This window comes from Oryx dammah, unplaced genomic scaffold, assembly GCF_014754425.2.
Source record: "Oryx dammah isolate SB20612 unplaced genomic scaffold, SCBI_Odam_1.1 HiC_scaffold_23, whole genome shotgun sequence".
NCBI classification, from domain to species: Eukaryota; Metazoa; Chordata; class Mammalia; order Artiodactyla; family Bovidae; genus Oryx; species Oryx dammah.
Window position 1 is genome coordinate 24,188,556 of NW_024070207.1, and position 22,938 is coordinate 24,211,493.

The following is a 22,938-nucleotide window of genomic DNA, read 5'->3' on the forward strand; positions in this document are numbered from 1 at the left end:
GCTCAGACGGTAAAATATCTGCCTACAATGCGGGAGACCTGGGTTCAATCCCTGGATCGGGAAGAGCTCCTGGAGAAGGAAATGGCACCCCACTCCAGTATTCTTGCCTGGAAAATCCCATGGACGGAGAAGCCTGGTAGGCTATAGTCCATGGGGTCGCAAAGAGTCAGACACGACTGAGCGACTTCACTTTAATCTATTATGATCTCATCTTAACTAATTACATCTGCTAAGGCCCCATTTCCAAATAAGGTCACATTCTGAGTTTCCAGTGGACATGAATTTTGGTGGGACACTATTCAACCCAGGACACATGGTGAATAGTTAGAGATTAGGAAGTAAATTAAGTTGATTTTTATCAGATGCTGTTTCATGTATAATATATGATGTGAGTGTGTTCCAGTCAGTTTCTGCTCCTTTTGCCTTGGCTGAATTTCATCAGTGAAGGGATCCAAAAGGAGGATTTCATTTCTTGTTTAAAGACAAGAATCTATGATCCCAGGAGAAAAATGGACAGAAGACAGAAAAGACAATTTGCAGGAAATAAAATGACTGGTAAATAATTGGAAAACATCTAGTCTCAGTAATTATGCCAGTAACACAAATGCAAATATTTCAGTGTTGTGGTGTTTTTGTTCATCTATCAAATTTGCAAAAAAATAAATTGTAACTGTCTAATGCTGGCTTAGTTTTGGCCAGGCACCGTCACCCATCTCCAGTAGGAGTACAATTTGGCAAGAGACATGCATGAATGTCTGTAACTAAGGCATTCTAATTCTGACATTCTATCTATCCATTTATTCACCAAATAAACATTTATTGAGTAGACTTTATTGAATACTTACTAGGTGCTTTGAAAATATGGAGATTACAGTCTAGAAAGAGTGACAGGCATTTAAACAAGAAAGCAAATGAATAATTTCTGTCTCTGATTGGGTGGGCTACTTTCAAAAAGGGTGGCTAAGGAAGGCTCACCATGTGGCCCAGCCAGCATGAAATGGTTGGGACTGTACATTCTACTCTGAGGGTGTCACATGTAAAGATCTTGAGGTGTAGCTAGCTTGGTTTGTATGGACACAAAGGGAACCAGTGAGGCTCTAGTCTAGTGTGTGATGTGAAGATAAGAAATGAAGTAGGAGAAGTAGGAAGAATCACATCATGAAGAACATTGTGAAAACCATGGTAACGCCTTAAAAAACTGAATTTCATCCCAAGTACAATGAGAAGTCACAAAAGGATTGTAAGTAGGAGAGTGGTAATTGGCATGTTAAAACATCTAAGAGTTCAATGGATTATTTTTTCCTAAAGAAATAACTTGAAGTGTAGACAGGAGTTTATGCGTAAAGATATTTTTGGCAGTGTTGTCTGTATTACAGAGGGGATTGAAAGCAACCAAAGAGTATGACACTGTCAGTGTGGTTCAGTCATGCTTCAGTTCATGTGTGGTTCAGTTCAGTTAGGGATCCTGATACCATGAAACTTTTATGCAGCTCTGCAAAATGATGTTTACAAAGAGTTCATGAAATAAGATATCAGATAAAATACCAACAACTAGGATAAAGTTCTCTATGCTGTGAGATTTTTGTGTTTGTTAGATGAGACATACATAGGAAGAAGACTACAAGAAAATATGCCAAAATATTAGCAATAGTTAACTCTGGGTAGTGAAATGATCACTTTTATCTGTGGATCTTTACTCTGTTCTTCCAGATATACTATTGTAAATATCACTATCATAGAAAACCAAACCCAATGAAAAATATTATGTCCTCAGATCTGACTCTCCTGCATATTTCTTCTCCATCAATATCACTCTTCAGCAAGGACCAGCAGTCTTAGAGCCCCTTTAAGTGTATGAATAACCTTTACTGCAAGTGGCTACCTCAATAACATGTGCTGCTATACTTCTCTAAGGCTTTGTGTTTTCCATATTCAGGAGGATGGAATTTATTATTGGTAACACATCAGAAGATCTGTAGTTTCAGAAAGCTGCCATTATTCCTTAAGTGAAAATTTGCACCTGTACCAAGTTAACTTTTTAAGAGGGACTAGCCATGAGCTAATTGGCATAAATTTACTGTTACTTCCCTGATACCAATAAAAAATTGCAGTGAAAAGCTAAATTGCAGTCGCAGGAGGAAAAATGTAATGGATTTCTTTGCAGAGTTTAAATTTGTCAAAATTATGATGTGTTATATTTGGAAAATCACTCTACGTTGAGAATGAAATAGCAATCCGCATCTGGGTTGAAGGGTTTCACTAAAATCAGCATCAGGCTACTTACTCCTACTTGTTCCTCTGGGTTCTTGAAGTGGCTGTATGAGTTTTTGTCAATCACTAAGAATTCTGTTTGTTAAACTGCTCTTTGAGAACACAATCCAGGTATATATGTATTTTTTATAAATGCAGGAATGTGTTAACAATTGTTGCATCTTTGCCTGTTTATTTTTTCTGCTATAGATTGTATTACTTCTTCATATGTGCCTCTGAAGCCCTTTGAAAAGAATTGTCAAAATATTACTGTGGAAGTTGAAGAGTTTGTTCCAGAAATGACGAAATATTGTTACCCATTTACCATTTACAAAAACCATCTATATGTATATCCCTTGCAATTAAAATACGATAGCCAAAAAACATTTGCCAAGGTAAACAGGGTAAACTATACATTTTGGGGTGTTACACTTGTTTATAATCTTCTCGTTTTGTGACTCATTTTGAATGATGAATCATTTTTAGGCAAGGAACATTGCAGTCTGTGTGGAATTCCGGGATTCGGATGAAAGTGATGCTAGCGCTCTAAAGGTTTGTTTGTGATATTGATAAGCATGCATTTTTCATAGAGACAGACATTTTGGTACTAGGTAGTTTCATATGCTAAGTTTCATGTGCTTAAATGTCAAAGAAAATGTAGTAAAGTGACAAATGTAAGATTGCCTTTTCTACTCTTAAACATTACCAGTAAGATTGAGTTAAATATTAAGAAATGACACAATGTATTAGGAACGTATATATAGCTTTAAAAAAGGGTAAGCTGCATATGCCAGAATTTTTGCCTTTGCTCCACTTGGATTTTGCCTTGCTTCAATGCCCAATCACAAGGTCATTTTCTTCTGACAGCTTATAGTGGTACCATCAGGGGAGTTTAACTCCTTTCTCCTTGAAACCTGAACGGGCTTCAAGCTGACAGTAGCACAGCATGACTGCTTTGATCTGAGATATGACTTCGAGTCTGTGGCTGGCCAAATGGTGCCTCCAAACTTGAATGAGTGATCTAGGGAAAGCATCTCAGTATCTGATATTGTGATCCTTAAAATACCTGTCAGCTCACGGTGCCCTTACAGTTTCACTCTTTATAGCCACCTTTTACTTTTGGCTCTTTATCCCAGGAATCAGAGGCCTGAGAGAGAAGTCTGAACATCTAGCCCATCACAAAGTGTTTATCTGGCTCCCTACGTCTCTAGCTTGAGCCTAAATCAGACAGATGGATAGCGAGTCTTCCTCTTAAACCACCTAGGAAAAGAGGCTGGAATATCCCCAATTAAGTCATTGAATGTTTAATAGCTCTTATCTTTGAGAAGAGATTTTTTTCGCAGAGAAACCTAAGTTAAATTAAGGATTAGCTGGCTAAAATGAGGTGTAGATTCTCTGATCTTCTTCAGTGGAGCTGAGAATAGTTTTTTTTTTCATCCCTGTGCACTATCCTTTTGTATACTCAAAGACTCTTAGGTTACCTCTCTGCAGTTCCTGCAAATAGCCTTCATAACCATATTTCAGGAGAGCAGGCGAGTGTCAGTTTCATTTCTTAGCTGGCCTGGAGGCTGGCTCTGAAGTACCCGAGTGAGGCCGTTAGAAGCCTGGCTCATTGACTCCATATTCATCCTTGAACGTATTAAGCCTATGGAAGTAAAAAACTCACACTAGAAATGAAATCGGATCTCTCCACGGAACCCTAGAAAGCCTTACATTCATTTTATTGGTGTAGCAGCAAGCTGGTGACTCTGAAAGTGTGGCTCATAAAGTGAGAAAACAGTAAGCCCGTCTGTGGCCTAATGGCCATTCATTTTCTAACTCCTTGAGGCTAGGAATGGATCTGCTGTTGGTTCTGTTAAAACTCCTTACCTGGCCCACACACAATGAGCATTCAGCACATGTTGCTGACCGACCAAGGAGGAGCTTCTCATATTAAGAAGTGCAAATAGCATGAGAGAAGTAAGCTTGCCAGGCCTGGCTGGAGAGTGTTTCCCTTCCAAATGATTAGAAGTGTTCAGCCACTTCCTGTCAGCTAGGTTGAAATCATATTTCTTTGGTGGCAGGAAATTCAGCAGCATCCATGGAGCCAAGTTAGGTGATGTCTGGGGGTGTCTGGAGTGACTGGAAATGATTTGGAATTTACAGGCTCATGGTGAGAGCTGGGTGGGCTTGGCCATGACCCTGTGTTCAGAGATGCAAGTAACTGTATGTGGTTCCTGGTGGGATGCCGTCTATGGGGTCGCATAGAGTCGGACACGACTGAAGCGACTTAGCAGCAGCAGCAGCAGCAGCAGCATCCTGTTTAAAGAGCAGCATGGAGAGTGGTGACTGTTTCCTTCTTTTGCAGTGTATCTATGGAAAACCTGCAGGGTCTGTCTTTACCACAAACGCTTATGCTGTTGTCTCACATCACAACCAAAATCCAGAGTTCTATGATGAGGTAAAATACGTTATTTTCTCATTGAGAAAATGCTGCGGTGGTTGTTTCTTTTCTGTTTGAATCATTTCCAGTCTTGCATCTGCACCTTCAATCCCTGAATGGTTAGTCACATGAAAATAGAAAATGTCACATCAGAACGAGGGGCCACTGCCTGCTTGGTGCCCTTTGGTGACAGTGGAGGCAGGGCCCACAAATGGAAGGGGCTCTGATGTGAGATAACGTAGGAAACAGACACCAGACTGGAACAGGACTTCTAGCCCACACTTGGACATCAGCTGGCTCCATGACCTTGAGCAAGTCATTTCCCCTCCCTGAGTCTCCAATTTCCAGAGTGTAAAATAAGACATTTGGGAGGGGTTTTCTGAAGGCCCTCCTAGCTCTTGCCTCCTGTGGTTCTGCATGGGAAGGTGCACCCTGTCTGTAAGTGAAATGCTCTGAGAGACACAGCGGTGTGGCTGGGCCCCCAGAATCCCATCGGCTGCACGAAATGGCTCAGTGCAATATAGACAGAGGCCATCTCCCGGCCTCTGAGTGCCTGTCCTCAGTCAGGTTGCCCGATTCTGTCCCTGGCTCTCTTTCTTCCCATTTCTCTGTCTCTGCGTGTCTGTGTCCTTCTCAGTGTCTCTCTGAGTGTCTCTGTCAAAACCTCTTCTAGCCTGTGCATAGACAGCTTATCCAAATCCGCAGGCTGCCCTTGATAGCCGTGTGTCTCCATGGAACCTGGGTGTGCATCCCAGGCCAAGAGCTCTGCTATTTCTGCTTCTCAGGCTCCACGTGTCCATCCCTGGCTTGGTTAGAAACCATCCCCCAACCCTGCTGTCCCCGGTTCCCCAGGCCCAGCTGCTGTAGTATGGAGGCCTGAAACCCCAGCCCGGGACTTGCTCATTCCTGCTCAGTCCAGTGCCCCAGCCTTTGCAGGGAATGTGTTTTTGCCACCCAGGGAGGGAGTGTGTCCATATTTATGTGCAGCAGAGCATTAGATACCTACCCAGATGGTCTGGATGCTGTGAATAGGCATATTCTGTGGTGAAATATACCTACAACAGAAATTAGTTATCACACCAAAGCCATGTCTTGTGTGAATGATAATTAGGCCAGATGTCCCATCACCAAGCTGTTTAATATATTCCTCTCTATAACCAGTGCCAGTCACTAGAGAAAGCTTGTTCATGTAGTAAGTAATCCATGTTAGGAAGCCAGAAATGGACTTTTCAAACATTTGCTATGTATTAACCAGGAAAGTGAGCGTGAGCGTGTATGTTTGCATGGGTTCCTGGGCAGGTCCACGCATGTGCATTAAATCAATTAAATCTGTGATCTGTCTCCCACATCCTTCCCAGGAGACATTACAAACATTCACTTGGGTTCTGATTGGCAAATACTTGAGGTGCTTGTATTAAAGTATTAATTTTTAGCATGAAATTCATGTGTCATGACGATACTTTTTATTTATTCAAGAGTAAAGCTGTGTTTTTCCTCTAAAGAAATTTATACAACTGTAATTTGTGGATTCCATAATACCTCAGTGACTTTTTGCTCATTTATTTGTAAAGGCTTTTTTTTTTTTTCCAGGCAGAAGAGGGCAATGATTTTGAAAAAAAAAAAAAGGCAGGTTTTCAAATTCAGTGCACATTATAGATGGATTGGAGTCACTGACTCCGATTGAGTTTCATAGTATCTCTGGGCTTTAAGGATATGGTTTTGATCCAGTGTTTCAGAAAATCCTTCTGCAAAGTTGAATCCAGGAGAATCCACAACTCTCCAGGAAGAGTAATAAATCAGCCCTCACAACCCAAGAGAATATTATTGTCAAACTGAAACTGACCAGAAAGGCATTTGGAATATATTTAAATGATATCTATTATTTGACCACTTGACCTGTGATTTAGAAAATTATGTCATTGGAAAAGTATGATGAAACAAAGCTAAAGGTCTGACAGTCCCACTTGACGATGAAAACAAAATGCTCTGTATAATTTTGCTTTCATTTCAGATAAAAATTGAGCTTCCCATTCACCTTCATCAAAAACATCATTTGCTTTTCACTTTTTATCACGTAAGTTGTGAAATTAACACAAAGGGAACAACCAAAAAGCAGGACACAGTTGAAACTCCAGGTACGTCTGTTCTTTATTGGAGAAAAGTTGATTTACAACATTGTGTTTGAGGTGTACAGCAACTTGATTCACTTGTACATATATATGCATCTATTCTTTTTTGGATTTTCTTCCCATATGGCTTAAGACAAAGTGTTGAGTAGAATTGCCTGTGCTGTCCAGAAGTCCTTGTTTATAATCCTTTCTATCTATGTATTTATCTATATTTATATCTATGTCTCATCTATCTCTTAAGTGTGTATCTTTTAAAATTAAAAAAAATTTAGAGTATAATTGCTTTACAATGTTGTGTTAATTTCTGCTGTACAACAATGTAAATGAGCTATAGGTATACATATATCCATGCATTCTTTAAATCTCTCTCTCTAGAGCTATTCGAAATGGAGTTGTCTTAGGATATAACCTCTTTCATTGAGCTACAGACCACTTCCCCTTATCAAAAAGTGCATTTCTGAGTTAAAATATGAATTACATGTTCATGAATTTCATGAATTACATGAAATTTCTGTGCTAAAATATGAATTACATGTTCATTTTATCGTCATTTCTACTCAACGTCATGTCCAAATGCTTGCCAGTGTGCTTAGACTACTGTAGGCAACATAAAGTAATATTGCTCTTCTCAGAGAGAAACCCATATTGTGATGCTATATTTTTGTTATTTCTTTTGTGTGGAATGGTCCAGCAAGCAGAATCTTCCAGCTCTACTCATTGAGAAGAGGGAAGTAAGCCCAGAGCCATGGGCATTTTTGAACCCAAGGGAGATTGGAATTCTAGGGAGAAGAGGATAGATTTAACACACTTGAATAAGCATTGATAGTGAAGCCTCAGTTGTGGTCTCATTCCTCAAGGCTTTAGATAGACCAATGGGAAGCATCCTTGGGAGAATATCACAGGTCCTATGGACATGGCCCATGCCACATCCACTATGTCAGTGTCAATATGCTTTGGGATTCAAATCCAAGTTAGCCTGTGCCAATCTTTTTCTTTCTTTCTTTTTTTAAAACATTTTTAGTGGAGTTTAGTTGCTTTACAATGTTACGTTAGTTTCTATTGTACAGCAAAGTGAATCAGCTATATGTATACATATATCCCCTCTTTGTCATCACAGAGCATTGAATAGAGATTCCTGTGCTATATAGTCTATTTTCATTAGTTAATCCATTTTATACCAGGTAGTATATATATGTCAATCCCAATCTTCCAGTTCTTCCCACCACCCCCTCCCACCCTTGGTGTCCATTTGTTTGTTCTGTACATCTGTGTCTCTATTTCTGCTTTGCAAATAGATTCATCTATACTATTTTTCTATATTCCACACATATGCATTAATATGTGATATTTGTTTTTCTCTTTTTGACTTAGTTCACTCTGTATGACAGCCTCTAGGTCCGTCCATGTCTCTGCAAATGGCACAACTTCATTCCTTTTTATGGCTGAGTAGTATTTCATCGTATATATCTGCCACATGTTCTTTATCCTTTCCTCTGTTGATGGGCATTCAGGCTGCTTCTGTGTCGTTAGCCTGGACCCATCTTAAATTTGTTCATTCACTCGGCAAATATGTCTGCATATCTATTATATACTAGATATTGTAGTAGGTAATATGGAGAAGACAGTGGAGCATCGAACATAGATCTCATCTTCAGTGAGCACATGGTCCAGTGGGGGAAACGATCTATGTAGACATTTATAACACAAGATAGAAAGTACTAGTTACCAGTAAAATGGTGCTGTGTGGTATCGGAGAAGAGTGAGTTATTCTCTGACATCATGGTGGAAGGACAAGTGGCAGGGAGTCAGGGAAGGCTTCCAGGAGGTGATGGTGTTTGGGTGAGGCATTGAAGGGTAGCATAGAGTTTGATCATGCAGCCATGACAGGAAGGTAGAGGATTCCAGGATGAAGGAATAGCCAGTATAGAGGCAGAGTATTGAGGGGTCTGGACAGGGAACCCCAAATAGTTCCATGCACTGGAGCTCAGGAAACTGGGGAGGGAAGCATAGGATGGCAGATTGAAAAGGAAGAGTCAGATGTTGGAAGGCCCTGAATACCAGGTTGTGGGTTTGATTTTGTTCTGTTACCAATAGGAATACTGGAGGGTTATAAACACCAGTAGGAGCTGTTTTGCAGGAAATCCAATCAGGCAGCAATATAATGGGTGAGGTGAGGTGGAGCAGGAAGAAGGAAGGAAGGAAACACCAGTTAGGGGGCTATTTCAAGAGTTCGGGAGAGGAAGGGGACCACAGTGGGGCTGTAATGGTGGGTGGGTGGGGGGCAGGTGGTGGGGGTGGAGAAAAAGACAATGGCAGAGGAATATACTGGGCCTGGCAAGTGTTGGCCTCTAGGGAGATGATTCAAAGTTAGCACTGAAGTTTCAAAACTAGAAAGCAGATATTGCCGAGTAGCAGTGATGCCTAGGGATGGTGGGTTTCGACTGATGTTGAGTTTGCAATGTTAGTGACACATCTGAGTGATGCCCAGCAGGCAGCAGTACTGGATATTAGGAGAGTCCCTTTGTGGATAGTGTGGTCATGTTCTAGATCCCCATAGAAACTGCTGTTCACTTAGGGTGGTGACCTTGCAGGTTGAGAAGAACTCTAGCAGAATAATGAGACAGTGAGGTACATGACTGTGTACCTCCTGAGGAAACAACTGTTGCCTTATCCAGTGTCACTAACATTGCAAACTCCAGAAAGAATGAAGGGATGGAGCCAAAGCAAAAACAATACCCAGTTGTGCATGTGACTGGTGATGGAAGCAAGATACGATGCTGTAAAGAGCAATATTGCATAGGAACCTGGAATGTCAGGTCCATGAATCAAGGCAAATTGGAAGTGGTCAAACAGGAGATGGCAAGAGTGAACGTCGGCATTCTAGGAATCAGTGAACTAAAATGGACTGGAGTGGGTGAATTTAACTCAGAAGTGGGCAAGATGTTCAGTAGAGCATGAGGTGGTTATTTTCTTGCTACTCATCAGTTTTTAAAAAATATATATATATTGAATTTTTTTTGAAGTATTATTGATTTATAATGTTTCAGATGTACAGCAAAGTGACTCAGTTATGCATACATATGTATATATACACACATAGCCGTTCTTTTTCAGATTCTTTTCCATTGTAGGTTATTACAGGGTATTGGACATAGTTCCCTGTGCTGTATACAGCAGGTGCTAGTTTTTAAAATCGATTTTATATAGAGTAGTGTATATCTGTTAATCCCAAACTCCTCCTCAGCACTCATTACTTTTAACTGTCCATCGTTTAAGTGGTTTCACACCTTTGAGGCAGATGGTGTGTGCTTGACCTTGTACCTTTATAGCTTCCAAGCATTCTAGATGAGTTTTGACTAAGACATACTTGGCCATGCTCTGATTGATTTGCAGTGCAAAAATGTTGCCCACGCAAGTCCATAGAGACAGAAAGTAGATCAGTGGCTGTCCGGGACTTGAAGAAGAGGAAATAGAACGTGACTTCTGAGGCGTATGGAGTTCCTTTTGGGGGTGATAAAAAAAGTTCTGGAATTAGGTAGTGGCAATAGATGTAGAGCTTTGTGAATATACCAAGAACCATCAAATGGTATACTTTAAATAGATTAATTGTAAGGCATCTGAATTATATGTCAATAAAAATTTATGTAAGGATAAAATATCCCTGAAAAACAAGAAATATCTTTTCCTTTTCCTGCTTTCTGGACTGGAAACCTTTTGTCATTTGTCTGATTTTCAGTTTAACTACTTTGACAGAGTCCTTTTGAATGGTTCTTCTGCTCATGTTACTTTCCTTTGCTTTTTCTAAAAGAAAAGCCCTGGGTAAAGCATTTCTGAAGCTGTACTAGTGAAGATGCCCTGCAGCCGTGTTCTGGCGTCTGAGAAAGCCATTCAGTCTATTTGGAGAATGCAACGTATCAGTCTCTTTAAGAATTAAAGCTTTGCCAAATTAGACACGTTCTAACCAGATTTGTGTTGACTTCTGTGTTCACACTGTAAACACATGCACACATACGTGCATGCACACACACACACACCCACACACTCACACAAAGAACTTTAAAGCATCAGAAAGCTGTGGCTTTCAAAAGTACTCTCGAGCCAACACTCTCCCTCATATGCCAGAACTCAGTTCAGAGCAATCCTTTTTACAGCTAAGTTATAAACACTTGAAGTCCAGAGTAATCTCTATAATGGAAATACTGACACTGCTTGACTTGAGCAACACAGATGGCTCTGGATTTTTTAGCTTAGAACATGATGAGTTTTCTAATAAGAAGCCAAGAGGCTCTTTGGGGTAGAACTGTTAAGAAATGTAGAGACTGGGGAGGAAAATCTCTCAGTGATTCCAGTTGTAAGTACTGTGCTGTGGCTGTATTCTCTTGCTACCTCTCTTCCTTCTGTAATCAGGAAAACTGCCCAACCAAATACTGTTGTGTATAAATATAGAATGTAACCCTGACTTGTGACCTTCATTTTCCATAGTCCTTTACTTACCCTAGGGTTGCTGGAAGAAATTTTGCAACATGGTGATTGCTGTCTGATTATAGTCTCAGATATGAGACTGTAAGGGTGGACAAGAGACATCTGAATCTTTTAAAAAATAAGTCTATCAAAATGTTCCCCTAGTATGTCAAGATAATGAAATGGATGCACTTTAAAAGCTTTCAAGTGTTCTGGTATATCAGCTCACTTGGTTCTTTCAATCACTGTTCTATAGAAGATCTGGGTGTTATTGTTCCCATTGTTATAGTCAAGGAGGTAGCGTGAATAACCTGTTAGTGGCCAGGCTAGGATTAGGAAGCCATCCAAACTAATCCCCCCCCACCCAGTGCTTGGATGCCTAACACCTGGCCTCTCACATACAAACCCCTGGCAGCATCACCAGCCCTACCCTGCTCCCCAGTGACCAGACATTTGTGTAGCTAATTGCATCTGTGATTTCATTTCTCATGGCTGATTATTGTCTTGGCAGTTGGCTTTGCCTGGGTACCTTTACTGAAGGATGGTAGAATCATCACATTGGAGCAGCAGCTGCCAGTTTCCGCCAATCTTCCCTCAGGCTACATGAGTCTGAATGATGCAGAATCCAGAAGGGTAGGAAAATCTCTGTATTTGTTGAAGAAATCATGAAATGTTATTTTTGCCTTCTTTTAAAAAATGTTATTGAAGTATAGTTGATTTAGTGTCATGTTAATTTCTGCTGTACAGCGAAGTGATTCAGTTTTCCGTATATGATGAAATGTTTAAAAAATAGAATACTGTTGGTGTATTGCATGGTTTAGTGTGGTTGATAGCTACTCAGAGTGTGGTTTGAGGGCTGATGCTGGTCCACAACAAAGAGAAGTATGGAAAATGAGTGTTGGGAAGTTTCTATCATACTTTGACAAAGTAACCTCATGTCAGTTGATTCCAGTTACTTAAAATGGGACTCTGATTTTGTGCATGATAAAAAAATTCCTTCATATAGTCATTTTTATTGTCATTAGGAAAAGTATCCACCTGCAAAGTGGACTTCAAAATGATTTAGGATACATTTATTCTAAAGGCAGGTTATTTTCTCCAATAATTCCCTATGTCTGAAACTAGCACATTTGTTTCTGAGAAAAATGTTGAAATACATATATTGCTCATCTGTCCATTACTGTGGTACAAAAACTCACATGTATGTTTTTTGTTCCCAGCAATCAAATGTGGATATTAAGTGGGTAGATGGTGCAAAGCCTTTGTTGAAGATCAAAAGCCACTTGGAGTCTACCATTTACACTCAAGTAAGTTGCATCCCATGAATTTGTCAAAAAAAATTTTTTTTTGCCACACCATGTGGCATTTGGGACCTTAGTTCCCCAGCCAGAGATCAAACCCATGCCTTCTACTTTGGAAGTGAGGAGTCTTAACCACTGGACCATGAGGGAAGTCCCTGAATTTTGTCAATTTTAATACTTGAGTTTTTTTTTCTTGATTAAAATAAATTATATTCATTTCTACAGCCTTAGAGAAGTTGTGGCCTGAAACACTTTCTCATTAGTAATAACACCATTCTTAATAATAGCTCAAATTTTTAAATTCTTCTCAAATGACCAAATCCTTTTATTCCCGTTGACTGATTAGACTCTTCCAAAACTCTGAAAAAAATGTGGAGGCTATTATCACCATTTTTAAACCATATATTTTTTTGAGCTGTTTTAGATTTACAGAAAAATTATGAAGATAGTGCAGCTACCTCCCATATGCCCTATACCAAGTTTCCTCTAGTGTTAACATTTAACATGAGTGTGACACCCTTTTTACAACTCTTAAAGCGGTATTGAGACATAATCATTAGCTGAAGTCTGGCCTTTATTCAGATTTCCTTAGTTTTTACCTGTTAGTACCCCTTTTCAGTTTCAGGATTCTATCCAGGATAACATGTTACTTTTAGTTGTCACATTCCCTTAGGCTCTTGGCTGTGACAAGTTCCGAGTGTTTCGTTGTTTTGGTGACCTTGTCAGTTTTCAGGACTACTGGTACTTTGCGGATGCCTCTCTGTTGGAATTAGTCTGATGTTTTGCTTATGGTTAGACTGGAGCTGAACACAGAAGTTGGCAGTCAGTGGATCAGGGTTAGCTACTACAGTTTGCTCTTAGACTCAGCATCCTTGAAATTAGAATCAAGTATCTGTGAGACACTTCAAGCACTGTTTGAAAAATCATGGATGGAGAAGGTGAAGTCCACACTCCTTGGTGCAGCCCTCTCAGGTTTCCTTGGCCATTCCATCCTTTTATAGGAAAAGAAACAGGGGCTCAGTCAGCTTAAAAGATTTACCCAAGGTCCCACAGATAATAATTAAAGGAAGCAGGTCAAAATCCAATTTCTATTTTTTTTCTCTTTAATCCCTTTTGTTAAAATGGGAGGATACTTTCTTTTCATTGTTGTGATAGTTTCTGCTGTACCACAACGTGAATCAGCTATGCATGCCTTCTCAGTTGCTTCAGTTGTGTCCGACTCTTTACGACCCTATGGGCTATAACCCACCAGGCTCCTCTATCCATGGGATTCTCCAGGCAGGAATACTGGAATCAGTTGCCATCCCCTCCTCCAGGGAATCTTCCCAACCCAGCGATTGAACCCAAGTCTCTCACGTCTTCTGCATTGTAGGTGGATTCTTTAGCAGTGGCGCTACTTGGGAAGCCTGAATCAGCTATATGTATACGTATATCCTCTCCCTCTTGGACCTCCTTCCACGCCTTCCCCCCGACCCCAACTCTCATCCCTCTAGGTCATCACAGAGCACAGAGCTGAGGTCCCTGTGCTATATGGCAGCTTCCCACTAGCTAGCTATTTTACACATGATTGTGTATATATGTCAATTCTACTTTCTCAGTTCTTCTGGAATTTCTTGATTCTGGTTTCTGAGACAGTCTGTGCTATCCACAGATTCACTGTCTGTAGATTTCACATAGGACAGTTGGACGCTGGCCACCACAGGATCAGGTGACTCCCTTTTCTTCACCTGTCAGTTCAGACCTCTCTTCCTGCTTGTTCCATTAAAATATAGAAGCAGTCCAACTTCAGAGATGACATTACTGAAAAAAGGAAACAAATGTTGGACTAGTTGGCCATGAATGGTGGCCTACCTGGTGCACTGAGATGCATGCTCAATGGGCCTGGTTTGCTGTTTTGTGTGTGGGTTGAGAGGACTCTGGGACTCAAGGAGGAACATGTGTGTTGGTAGCTGTAGATGCGGAGTCGGGTCATTAGAAGACCTGGGGAAACAGGTTTGCAAGATTCCGGGTGGGAGGACGGGTGGTAGAGGTGGAGAGCCTGTGTTTTGTGGGTGATGAATCAAATTTCATATGGCTGTATCCATCTGTTTTTCAGGATCTGCATGTGCACAAATTCTTCCAGCATTGCCAGCTGATTCAGTCAGGCTTGAAAGAAGTTCCTGGGGAGCTCATTAAATATTTAAAGGTAAATGAACAGCAGCTTTCTGTAAAAGGTTTGTTTTTCTTGTCTTTTGGTTGCCACATTTTTGATGTGGGAGGCCAAAAAAAAAAAATGAATACTTGAAAATACTTTTGGTTGCAAATCCTCAAGAGAGCACATTCTACTATGTCCTTTTCCATCAAGTGGCTATTTAGAAGCACACAACAGAAGCGTGGCATTAGGAAGAAAATGTTTTAGCCAGAATTCAACAACATACTTTAAAAAAATCTCATGAAAATGTTTATTTCGGGTCCATAGATTGATTTTTCCAGGTCTTTTCTCATCTTGCTGACAGCCCAGTAAAGGTGGAGAATGCTGTGGAGAAAAAGGCCAAGAGAAAGGAAGTCACTTATACTTGGAATACAATGTGAAATGGTTCCTGGGTCCGTAGGTGAAAGACTAGCAAAAGGGTCAGCTGATAAGAAGGAACCTAGTTGCTGCATGGTGCATAGGAGTCATAAGAAATGCCATATTTTATCAAAGCATTGAGAATCCAAGACTCCGTTCATTCCCTAACATGGTGGGACAAAGCACACATCATAAGACCCAGCAGACAGTAGCTTTTCTCTTGGCTGCTCCTTCAGTAGATCAGCCATGGCCAGTCCGAGGAGTTTTGATTTTGAATGAAGTCCTCTACAGGATTTCCCTTTCGACATATGTTAGTAATGAATGATGTGAAATGAACAAAAATACTCATTTCTTTCAGAGAGGCAGTGTGAATGAGGTAACATGTGCATGGGTTCTGGAATCACAAACTGAGCTTGTACCCCAGCTTTGTCCCTTGTTAGCTCTGTGATTGACCTTGACCAACTTACTTAACTTCTCCAAGCCTTTGTTTTTTCTTCTGTCTCATAAAGATAACAGTAATGCCCACTTGTGTGGTGATTATGAGACCTCAGTGAGACAGGGCATCTGCTGTGTAGTATTCATTCCACACTTTTTTCTTGAGTACCTCCTGTGGGCCAGGCTTCATTCTAAACATGGGGAGGATAAGTGAAGAAAACAGACAATATCCCTATTTTCAAGGAGCTTACTTTGTTGTCGAGACAGATGGACATTAAACACATAAATGAATAAATATATACATCTGCAGTCATGGTTCCAGGACCCTCCCTAGATATCAGAGATTCTTAAATCCCTTGCAGTCAGCTCTCCATATCCGCAGATGTGAAATATGTGGAGATGGAGGGTCAACTGTGTATCTTATGTTAGTTGGTAATAAGTACTATAAAGAAAACCAAAATATGGGGAAGGGGAATTAGGAGTGATAAGGATCTCTTTTTTAGATTGTCAACAAGGAACTCTCCAGTAAAGAGACCTAAAGGAAAGGAGGGTGCCAGCCGCGTGGAATTCTGGGCAAGGGCTGGGAACAGCAAGTGCAGAGGCCCCGAGGAGCTTACTTGGTGTGTTCCAGAAACAGGAGGAGTTCCAGTGTGGCTGGCACATGGAAGGATAGGCTGCCCCATTGGAAAAGATAGCTGGGTTACTGGTCCGGTAGGGCTTCATAAGCTATGATGAGATGAGAAGCTGTGGACAAAGGAGTGTGATGTAATGTGACTTTGGTTTTTAAAGAATCATCCTGGTTACCATACAGAAAATAGATTGTTGGAAAGGTCGAATCAGGCAGGTAACCGATAAATGATGGCTTTTATTCTTAATTAGCATTAAAAAGTACAGTAAGTCATCTAATTTCAAGTCCTTATCTTGGGTAATGTCTAGAATCCCGCTCTATATGTGAATGCCTTGTCTGCTCAGATCCGTGGCTTTATTCTTCCAGGGGAAGCTTTGTAAAAGTTTTAACAAAATTAAATTTCCTGTATTGATATTCTTAGAATGGAGGGGGAAGAAAGGTTCATATTTGTGTTTTTAAGGGTGTGGAATTTCTGTTATTTCTGTGTCCTATGCTCGCCCTCTAGTGGCAATGAGTGAAATGCCATGCAATTATAGAAAGCGCCAAACTCCTGTATGGAATGTTAGTGCTAAAAGGGATCTTCAGGGATTTTTTTTTTTTTATAGATGAGGACACTGAGGCCTGAGGACAGAGATTTGCCAGTGGTTTTTCAGCTGGTTAGTAGGAGATCAGAGCCGAGCATGTCTTTTGATGGGTCTTTTGACTCCTAGCCCCGTGTACTTTTTATCAAACCTTGCAATCTCCTGTCCTTGTAAATGACATTGTTTAATCACTTCATCTAACCATCTACATGCTGAGCTTATTATGTGTTCAGTATTCTCCTAGATGCTGTGTGGCTTGCAAATAAGAATAACTTGGGCTATTTTCCATAGGGATCTTATGACCAGTCAAGAGGGGCCCACTTAAGTCAAATGACAGTATAAGTCAGTAGTACAAATGATCGTCCAAAGCAATATGTAATTAAATGTCAAATGCATGATACAGGATATAAATGCTCAGAGTTCACAAAACTGTGGAACCACTGAGACTAGAAGGTTCCATCTTTATTCCTTTGATTCCTTTGTTTATTCATTTATTCAGTCATCCCCCAAATAATTATTGAATACCTACCATGGGGCCAGATATTGTACTGGATGCTGGGAATATAATTGGAATAATTCAGACAACATAGCTACTCATTTGGGGTAGAGGGATTATAAAGAAGTCCCATTAGATAGAGATGAGTACTGTGAAGAAAATAGAACAGGTTAAATCTTAACGTTCAGAAAACTAAGATCATGGCATCCAGTTCCATCACTTCATGGCAAATAGACAGGGAAACAGTGGAAACAGTTGCTGACTTTATTTTTGGGGGCTCTAAAATCACTGCAGATGGTGATTGCAGCCATGAAATTAAAAGACGCTTACTCCTTGGAAGGAAAGTTATGACCAACCTAGACAGCTTATTAAAAAGCAGAGACATTACTTTGTCAACAAAGGTCCGTCTAGTCAAGGCTATGGTTTTTCCAGTAGCCATGTATGGATGTGAGAGTTGGACTATAAAGAAAGCTGAGTGCAGAAGAATTGATGTTTTGAACTGTGGTGTTGGAGAAGACTCTTGAGAGTTCCTTGGACTGCAAGGAGACCCAACCAGTCCATCCTATGGGAAATCAGTCCTGGGTGTTCATTGGAGGGACTGATGCTGAAGCTGAAACTCCAGTACTTTGGCCACCTGATGCGAAGAGCTGACTAATTTGAAAAGACCCTGATGTTGGGAAAGATTGAAGGCAGGAGGAGAAGGGGACGACAGAGGATGAGATGGTTGGATGGCATCACCGACTCAATGGACATGGATTTGGGTAGACTCCAGAAGTTGGTGATAGATAGGGAGGCCTGGCGTGCTGTGGTTCATGGGGTCGCAAAGAGTCAGATGTGACTGAGTGACTGAACTGAATGGGCTCTAATGTGATCAGGAATGCAGTCAAGATCAAGTTGTCAGGGAAGACCTGTCTGAGGAGTTGATGACATTTCAAGCTGAAAAGAACTGATGAGGGGAAGACAGCCATAGATGATAAAACTGTGTAAAAGGATGACAGACTATTGCAGCAGGTGTAAATACCTTGCAATGAGATGTGTGAAAGACAGGAACAAAAGCAAAGACAGCATAGCTAGAGCACACTGAGCAGCGAGGAGCAGGGGATGGCCCCAGATGAGTGGAGGATGGGGAACCCTTCATAGCTTTTTGTTTGTGGCAATTGGTTTTGTTTGTAATAGAGGGAAATGGCATTGTCAAATTTGCCTTTCAAAAAGAACCCTCTGGCTTCTGGGTAGAGAGTAAATTCTCTGTGTAGAGAGAGAGTACTGGTGTAGGGAGACCACTTCTGCAAGGAGTGCCCATCTCTCTTTTTTCTACCTGATGTGATCCTACTTAACCTTGAACCTTAGAGCCTCCGTCCTCTGGTGTGTGTGACATTCCCTCCTCACTTGCACACACAGTTGCTTCCTCTTCTGTGCATTTACTGTGTACTGTTTACTGTTTGTGTCACAGCGATTCACTTCCATATGTTTTCCTTCCCTCGTCTGTGAACTGCTTGATGATAGGAACCACGTCCATTTGATGTGCTTGGCAATCGGAAGTTCATTCAGTATGAAAAGTGAAAAAAGTGAAAGCCACTCACTCGTGTCCAACTCTTTGCAACCCTGTGGACTATACAGTCCATGGAATTCTCCAGGCCAGAATACTGGAGTGGGTAGAAGTTCCCTTCTCCAGTGGAATCTTCCCAACCCAGGTCTCCTGCATTGTAGGCGGATTCTTTACCAGCTGAGCCACAAGGGAAGCCCATTCGGTATACCTTTATTCAGTATACCTTTATTGAATGAGTGCATGCATGGCTTCACCGAAGTGGGGGGTGCACTTGACTGGGAAGGGTGGCTAAGACTTTGCTAAAAAAATATGAACAAAGGCACAAAGGTAGGCATGCATTTGACAATTTCAAGGAGCAGAGCAGTCAAGACGCCAGTTTGGCCTCATGAAGAATGGTGAATGTTAAGGCTAAAAATGTAAGTTGGGTTTTAAGTAACTTAGACTTAATAGCCTGAGTCAGTTTTTCTCCAACTTGGCACTATTGGCATTTGAGGCAGGATGGGTCTTTGTGGTAAAGACTGTCCTATGCATTGGAGGGTGCTTAGAAGCACTTCTGGCCTATCCACTAGATGTCGGTAGCACCACCTCAGTCGTGACAACTGAAAATGTCTCTGGACATTGCTGGATGACCTGGAGGGATGGGGTGGTGAAGGGTCTCTGGTTGAGAACCACTGCCCTAGCTAATGGGGAGGCATCAATAAATTTTTTGATGGTGGCAGAAAGTGGCCTGATGTAACCATTACTTGAGGAGGATTGAGTTTTGGAAATGAGAGTTAAATATACTGAGGTTGAGGAGAAACTGTACATAGCCCTACTATTAATGGAAAATTACTGGACTATTTTGGTTATAGGTTATAGTCCTGAAAACAGGGTGATGGCTGTATGGGTAGAAGAGAGAGGGCAAAACATTCGGAAAAACCTGAAGGAAAGACTAGAGGTTCCCTGAGCTCAGTTTCTTGCACTAGGTATCTGATTGAAGAGAAGCTGCCGGGAAATCTAAGAGGTCACTATTGAGATGAGAGAGGCCTGAAAAGGGAGGGTGAGCATAAGGATGGAAACATGGGGCACTCTGAAAGATGACTATTGTGTTCCTTAGGATACAGACTTGTCTGACCATCTCTGTCTTTCCCAAGCCCTAAATATTGAACTGGTGGAGAAGGTGCTCAGTGAGGTGGTTTTTGGTTGGCCAATTGACTGAGTGAGTGAATGAATGGGTGAATGAAGGAAGGAGGGAAGGAAGAAGAAAGACATTTTATTTATTGGGTTGGCCAAAGAGTTTGTTCAGGTTTCTCCATAAGCTATATAGAAAAACCCGAACGAGCTCTTTGGCCAACCCAATATTTTGCTGCTTGTATCATTTCTCTGTATACACAGATATATTTCTTCTTTCTGATGTTAATGTGTCAATCAGTAGAGGCAGGGTGTTAGCACTTTGAAGAAATGTACTGTGAGGATGTTAGAATGCAGAACTGCCTCAGTTTGTGGATGGAGCCACTGTAAAGCCAACCATACATAGAAATACACTTTACTGAATCCTGTTCTCACGGCAAAGTGATGGCCCACTTTCCCCTGTAAAACATACAAATGCTGGGGGCTGGTAGGCCAGTCTCCAGTACCTCCAAAAATGCCTGCTCCCCAGCCCAGTTGTTGGTTTACCAAGAGTCGGTCACTTTTATTCTAAAACCTGTTGATCCCAGTTATACTTGTTATCTTTAACAGAGTATTTAATATTAAAGGAACTAACAAAATCTGAGTGCCAAAATAGAGATGTGTATAAAGTAACTGACAAAGTCCCCTATCCCTGGAAGCATGTGTTTAAAGTGAGCTTATATTCTAGTGAATGTATTTATCATTACTTAATTTTTGGTTGTTTCACCTTTGCAAGTTATATCATACTTTGATTTTCATAACTAATAATGACTTATTTTAGTGTTTGCATGCCATGGAGATCCAAGTCATGATACAGTTTCTACCTGTAATTCTTATGCAACTCTTCCAAGTTCTCACAAACATGACCCATGAAGATGACGTTCCTTTCAACTGCACCATGTGAGTTTCGGTGTTACAATATGAAGAATCAACTTTTGTTTCCTTTTGCATTTCTTCATTTATCTTCCAAATGAGAACCCCAAAGGCAGAAGCCTAATATAACTTTTCTCTTGTTTCTTTCTTCTCGGACTGAGGGACTCACATCCCCAGGGATAGATGGTACCAGAAACCATAGGATAAGTTTACTGTGTTTTCCTCAACCAGGGGCTCTAAAACTGCTGCATGTTAGAGCAACCTGGGAAGCTTTTTAAAATCTCTGTTCCCAGACCATACATCATACCAGTTAAATCTGAATCTCTGAGAGTGGAACTCAGCATTGGTTGTTTTTTTTTTTTTCCTAAAGTTTCCACAACGATGCCCTAATGCAATGGAGTTTGAGAATCACGCCCTTGACCAGTATTGTCCAATAGCACTTTCTTCAGTTATGGAAATGTTCTATACCTGTACTGCCCAATATGGTAGCCATTAGTCATATTTAGCTGTTGAACTCTTGAAATGTGGCTGGTGTAACTGAGGATAGAAATTTTTCATAGTAGTTAATTTGTTTACATCACCACTTGTGACTAGCAGCTCTCACACTGGACAGAGTGGCCCTAGGCCATTAGTTTTTACTCACAAGAATAAGAGTGTTCTTTTTATAGGAAAACAAACAAGGATATATTGTAGAGTAGGATGCAAAATGCACTTAATTTTTGAAAATAAAACAGGGGTTTAAAAAAATTATAAGCTCACTGCTGGGTGTTTCTGGCTTTGCTGCTTCTGCTGTTGCCACAGCGTCTCTGGAGCCTCAGGGTTCAGGCTCCACACACCCACATACTCTTTGCTCTTCTCTGCTATTGGGGGTAGTCTGGTTGCTAATTTAAGAAGCATTATTCTAGTCCAGTGGTTCTCAAAAAACGTGATTCCCAGACCAGCAGCAACAATACACCTGGAAGCTTATTAAAAATGCTAATCATGGAACTTCACCCCAGACCTAAAAAATCAGAAACTCAGGGAGCGGGGTGAGCACTCTGCCCTCCAGGTGTTTCTGATGCATGCTAAACTTGCAGAACCACTGCTGGCTTCATAACTTTAAAACTTTCTATGAATCTTAGATTTGCTTCCAATTTTAGTTCATCTCATTGTACCTGCTCTGTCTTGCCCTTCCCTTCCCCCCATCTGTTGACATGTTTAACACTTTTTCCTATTCTTTTCCTTTGATTTTTGCTAGAGGGGATTTCAATATTTACCTTACTAAAGGCTTTTTACTATATGATAGCTATGAACATACTTCAAATGCGATTTAGAAAGGAGATGAAAAGAAATATCTTGGTTGCCAAAATAAAACATCCTCCTTTGGAACCAAGAAATGTATTTTAGAAAGCCCTGAACATGTTACATGCTGAAGTCTTTGTTGGATCCAAACTAAGATGCCATTTAATACTTTCATTATTTAGACAGTATTAGGTATTTTTAAGGGTTAGATATGCTGGTTTTATCTAACAATCAAACTATAGTGTTTCATTGTGGTCTGACGTGCTGACTTTTGTGAATGTCATTTCAGGGTTCTCTTACATATCGTATCAAAGTGCCATGAAGAAGGCTTGGATAATTATTTAAGATCCTTCATTAAGGTTTGTGGAGTAAGCTTTCTTTCTGAGCATTTTGTCTTATGAGAGAATTTGGTCTTATGGTTCATTCTCTTTGATTGTAGTATAGCTTCCGACCTGAAAAACCCAGTGCTCCTCAGGCCCAGCTGATCCATGAAACTCTTGCGACTACAATGATAGCAATACTGAAACAGTCTGCAGACTTTTTAGCAATAAACAAATTGCTCAAGGTAAGGACACAGAGACATGCTTGCTTGAGGCCCTCCCATTCCAGGTCTAGTCTATCATCATTTCCTCAAGTGACTCCCTCTTTGCCCAGCACTTTGCCTATGTATGCATCCTTTCCCCCCAAGTTCTCCATAGAAATCCTTCATTCCCTTTGCCCTCCCCACCTACCCCTTGCTCTCAGTCAAATGCATAATAGAATTTTGGAGGGTATAGATCTGGGCAAGAATGCTGTATTCATCACACAATAGTTCTGTGACCTGGGGCCTGTTAGTTAG

The 22,938-nt window shown here is 40.8% G+C and overlaps 1 protein-coding gene across 2 annotated transcripts in view; it reads left to right on the forward strand.

Annotated features, from left to right (window-relative positions):
• Window positions 1-22,938, forward strand: part of DOCK11 (dedicator of cytokinesis 11) — a 174,749-nt gene that overhangs the window by 99,077 nt on the left and 52,734 nt on the right. For both annotated transcript variants that reach the window (XM_040265135.1, XM_040265136.1), the window contains exons 17-26: window positions 2,461-2,645; window positions 2,737-2,802; window positions 4,598-4,690; window positions 6,684-6,807; window positions 11,774-11,895; window positions 12,483-12,569; window positions 14,659-14,748; window positions 20,728-20,846; window positions 22,390-22,459; window positions 22,540-22,665. In XM_040265135.1, the coding sequence (XP_040121069.1) occupies window positions 2,461-2,645; window positions 2,737-2,802; window positions 4,598-4,690; window positions 6,684-6,807; window positions 11,774-11,895; window positions 12,483-12,569; window positions 14,659-14,748; window positions 20,728-20,846; window positions 22,390-22,459; window positions 22,540-22,665 (1,082 nt within the window). The remainder of the gene's footprint in view (window positions 1-2,460; window positions 2,646-2,736; window positions 2,803-4,597; window positions 4,691-6,683; window positions 6,808-11,773; window positions 11,896-12,482; window positions 12,570-14,658; window positions 14,749-20,727; window positions 20,847-22,389; window positions 22,460-22,539; window positions 22,666-22,938) is intronic.